This window comes from Perkinsus marinus (assembly GCF_000006405.1).
Source record: "Perkinsus marinus ATCC 50983 genomic scaffold scf_1104296957160, whole genome shotgun sequence".
In the NCBI taxonomy this organism is placed as follows: domain Eukaryota; phylum Perkinsozoa; order Perkinsida; family Perkinsidae; genus Perkinsus; species Perkinsus marinus.
In genome coordinates, this window is record NW_003207234.1 from 30,872 (window position 1) to 35,383 (window position 4,512).

At 45.7% G+C, this 4,512-nt stretch overlaps 2 protein-coding genes across 2 annotated transcripts in view; both read left to right on the top strand.

Annotated features, from left to right (window-relative positions):
• Window positions 1-3,047: 3,047 nt before the first annotated feature.
• Window positions 3,048-4,143, top strand: Pmar_PMAR013828 (zinc finger protein HIT domain-containing protein, putative; the record flags this gene model as incomplete). The annotated part of the gene is made up of 5 exons (XM_002774915.1): window positions 3,048-3,226; window positions 3,275-3,395; window positions 3,443-3,505; window positions 3,769-3,857; window positions 3,907-4,143. 5 exons carry the CDS (start codon window positions 3,048-3,050, stop codon window positions 4,133-4,135), a joined length of 681 nt encoding a protein of 226 aa, XP_002774961.1. The 3' UTR covers window positions 4,136-4,143.
• A 244-nt stretch (window positions 4,144-4,387) lies between these two features.
• Window positions 4,388-4,512, top strand: part of Pmar_PMAR013829 (UDP-N-acetyl-D-galactosamine:polypeptide N-acetylgalactosaminyltransferase T2, putative) — a gene marked incomplete at both ends in the record, with an annotated part of 2,671 nt that continues 2,546 nt past the window's right edge. Inside the window, 2 exons of the mRNA XM_002774916.1 lie at window positions 4,388-4,418; window positions 4,486-4,512. The exon at window positions 4,486-4,512 is cut by the window's right edge and continues 4 nt beyond it. Coding sequence (XP_002774962.1) covers window positions 4,388-4,418; window positions 4,486-4,512 — 58 coding nt within the window. The remainder of the gene's footprint in view (window positions 4,419-4,485) is intronic.

Consider the following 4,512-nt stretch of genomic DNA (forward strand, 5'->3'; position numbering starts at 1 on the left):
CGAGAAGACGGCTTCATTTTGCCTATATACTCTAGCCGCAGGTAATGCCGGTTTGATTTTAGCGCGCGCCCGGGGCCCCCACCCCAGCGCGCGCAATTTTTGTTGAGGCGATGGGTTGGGTTTCTTGGCGAAACCGGCGCGGGATCCACCAAGACGACTTAAGTGCTCAAGATGATGGCGTATCTTCGTAACGTATCTTGGTGTTGAAACGGCTGGACGTTTCACTCACGTTGAAGATGATGAGATTGATTGAACACCTCTGTTCTATCTGAGAGTTAGAGTTCTAGATTGATACTAGACAACCGTAGCTTACTGTGGCTACGTGTTCTCTCTTTGACTGTGAACGTGCGTCGTTTACGACTGGGAGCAGTTGCTCTTACGTTGTAATCTCGCTTGACTAGCACTTGGTCTATATGTAGTGGTCTCACTAGTGCGATTGAGTAGCAAATCCATTAGATCTAATTGTGATGTTGGGTTCCTACGTTAGTGAGAACTCTACGTGGTGAGGATTCCGGCTGAGCCAACCCGCGGTTTAGCAGGGGTACCTTCGGATCGAGTAGAAGTCCCTACGTCTGGTCCCACGCTTTGACAGCTTTGATCCAGCTCTCTACTACTCTTCTACTCTACTCCGTCATCTCCTGGCACCCCTGGCGACCGCGCAGCGCCAACAAAATTCAACTGAAGGTCCTCTTACGACTTTTGTGTTGTATCGAGCGATTGGTCTAGCGGTTAGGCGGTAGTGCTAGATATCGAATGTCCAAGGTTCAAATCTGAAGTTCATCAAGGTAATTTTGCAACTGACTGTAATCCAACACCAATCAAAGGTTTGTAATCAATTAACATGGCGAGCGACATATACATGCTCTGATACATAATTGGTGTTGGATTACACTCAGTTAGACTGAGATAGTTTTTGCTGAGACGCGATTGAGGTACGCTCGGGCCAGTAAGCCTGCCTAACTTAGCTCGTGCGCTTCCTTAGCAGTTACTCCGGGTCATCCTGGATGACTCATCCAGGAGTTCAGTATAGAAGTTGTATTCGTTCATGTTCAACAGGAACAGACATTAGGACTTGCTGTCTGAGGCAGCCTGCCTACTACCAGAATTGTTCAACAACAAGGTTCCCACACTTCTTCTACAGTCGCTACTATGGACTCAAACGCTTTGCTTATGGGAATCGCGTATTTCAGCTAGTTGCTAACGGATTGAAAACTCAATCCCTCGCAATGAAACAGTGGAACGGAAGACAAAATAGTTGATCAAAACAAGACTAGAGACGACACGGATTTCCGAATCCCTACAGCGTCCGTCGCGGATGCTCGCGGGAAAGGCGATATCCTGTCATTAATAATGCAATCGTACGCATGCTCTCGCATCTGAGACTCATCGTAAGTGATATCGCTAAAATGAGGGGTTTGTAGGAGGATGTCTACAAAACGGGCCAAGACATGAAGCGTGCACAGGTTAGACAGTGGGTTCTGCTGCTGAAGGCCGAGGAAGCTATTACTAGGCCCTCCGTGTTCCTCGTACTTTTAAAAAGTCTCTTCAAGACACGCAACGAAGAACTAGGCGTGAAAAAGATATAATATCTGCATCAGCCCTCAGCAGCGCTGCGACGGGCCACCGCAGCTGCTCACGACCAGGCCGTGAGCAAGTTGACTACTCAAACATGAAGCAACCGGACAGTGTGTGATCATTGAAAGTTGAATCGGTTCGGGAAGGAGTGGTAGAAAAATTACTTATATTTGGAATACCGGTGCGGGCGAGTTTGTTGTTCACTATTGTCAGGCTTTCACCCGCTTTAGTGGGAGAAAAACTCCCTATAACGGATTCACTCGCCCTTCACCCTCTTCAGGATTCACTGTTTTCAGGAGGGACCATATTGAGGATGGTTCGTGATGATATGATTGGCCCCTTGCTTTATTCATCATCCTACATACCTGTTGCATTCTCCTCAGTGATTCTTTCTTCCTCTGATTCACCTGCCCACTCGGGTTCTGGATCAAGTCCGTCACCATTCATTCACCTCCCATCGACGAACTTGCGTTCACCAGTGACTCGGAGCACGAGGACTACTGTTCAGTCAAAGAGATGTCTACAATGCTATTCTCGAGGACAATCCCGACACGCAGTTATCGGAGTGACGAGTAACGCGGTAATGCATAATAACTATTAACGTATTAACGATGGCCTCAGTAGTTACATTCGTGTTACTTCCAAGCGTTGAGAAAAAAACGGCCAAACACCGCACGAAACACCTGAAACCGTAATGGGGATTTTTCAGTTCAGAGTACTACACGGAGATATTCTGATGAAAATGTCATAAATTAGATTTGATCCACAGTCCTCCTCATAAAAGTCGGTCGCTCTACCACTCTCCCAATCATTCTCACAAATTACGATAACGTAGTGCGGCCCTGTTACTGTTAACTATTTTCGTGGCGCGTGACTGTTGTTCCTTGGAGACGCCGCGCACTTGCTTCTTACAAAATTCGCAATTGTTCCTTGAGAGGTACGGCGGGTGGAAGTTCTATGATAAGTATACGAAAACTCCCTAGAAAAGTTGCAGGCCGCCTCCCTTAGTAAAATCACTTCAGAACAAACATTCTAATTCGTAACTATTCGTGGTACGTGACGCCAAGTCTCCACAGATTTGAATATGAATACTCACGAATGTGGACTCAGTAAGGCCCACCCTTTGCTACTCGGTGATTTCTGGTTGTCTGCATCTCGACGAGTTATTCTCTCGTGTGAGTTGACCGATTTTTGGTAAGAACCTGCGATCGGGTCTGTGTTATGCAAGTAGTGGCGGAATACACATCCGAAACGGAGCATCCGAAATCCCCAGAAACTGGGATACCACAGCGATGGCGAGTTTGCAATTCTGGGAAGAGAGAACGACTCGGCGGTGAATGGAAGGCCGCGCCTGTCGAACTCATTATATTTCTATCACTTCACGGAATTGTATTTCGGTTCGCTCGATTTTGAAATCAAGGAATTCGGTTACCATCTTTTCTACAAATCACAATATACTTCATTAGTTCTCTATGTCTTCCTCCCCGGGACTCCTATCGTCTCCTCCGGTTGAAGCCTCATCGAGCAGCCGAGCAGCCAAGAAGGGTAAAGGAAAGGGCAAAGGGAATGCGACGAAGGGCGGCCAGCAGGGGCGATCGGGACCGTCCGTGGAAACTTGCTGGGTGTGCTTGAAAAATGAAGGCAAATATAAGTAATATTGGTGACACTATTTTGAACTTGTCAAGAGTCACCAATGTAGATTCGTTTGCTGTCAACGCCGGTATTGTAGTATTAAGTGCTATAAAGAGCACACTAGCAAGCCTTGTACGGGCGGCATGCGTCGCGACGAAGATGCGCCTCAACGGAGAAAGCGGAAACCAGTAGTAGAGGCATTTGCCAAGCATTGTGGCTCACAAGTTGTGTTCAGTTGTATGATTTCCAAGATGCTGAATTGTCACTTTACAGTAGCTGCACCAAAGAAGACCTAGAGGTATCAAGGGCATGGGGTCTTGCGCTGTATTAAACTACTCGCGATGTTTGTATACAATTTATCGATGGTTTTCGCCAATAGTAATTGTTGATTCATTATTATCATCGACTACCATATCATTGACTACTTCGCGGCCTGGAGTAGTCGTGAAATATGTTATTCACTAGTGTTTTTCATATCACTAGGGTGGTGAAACTCTAGTATTAACGCGCATATTGTGGTAGCAAACTCGAGTGAGAATTTTCACATGGAGTTGTTCTTAGAAACTGCGGTATTCGAAGCCTATTTTGAATAAACTGTCTCATCCTGCCCTACGGAAAGTGATAAAACGGATAGACTCGGCCGATGACAGGTGAGCCCATCTAACATGTTTTGTGATTCCCAGCATTCGGTCGTTTTAGAATTGCAGCATTGGAAAAACAACTAAGTTGCGATGCAGATTTCGTGTCGTTCGTGGACGAGTGTTTGGCGGCGGTCGGTTTTAAGTATGTCGAGGAAGACGCGGATGAAGTAGCGACTAAAATTGAGGAAAAACCGCAGAAGTTGATCGAAGAAATCACGTCGGATGAGTCCCGCAGCTCTAGTGATTTCTCATCATCATCAGGAGGGGAGGATAGTGATTCTGACTAAACGTTTCTTGGAGAGCGATATAGAGTTGGTGGTAAAAATTTGCCGACCTAGGTTCGAACCTGGGTGGTATGCCCTAGCGAAGTGTGGTTTTGGAGCTCTAGTAGAGGAGAATCTGAGCTATACTAATTCCAATAATCACGAATTTGAATGTTATATATTTCATTTTTTCCCAATTTTTTAGTTGTATATTTTTGTCAACTGTTTGCAGGGTTATTGTTGTTATTGTTGTTGTTGTTTTGTTATTCTTCGGTGATGGACTCTGAAGCGGCTCCTAAGGCGACTGGTTACTGCCTTCCCAGATTCACCCGATTATGTTTTCGTAAATCGGTTAATCTGATTTACCACAATAGGAGTGAAATATTGTTATATATTCAATT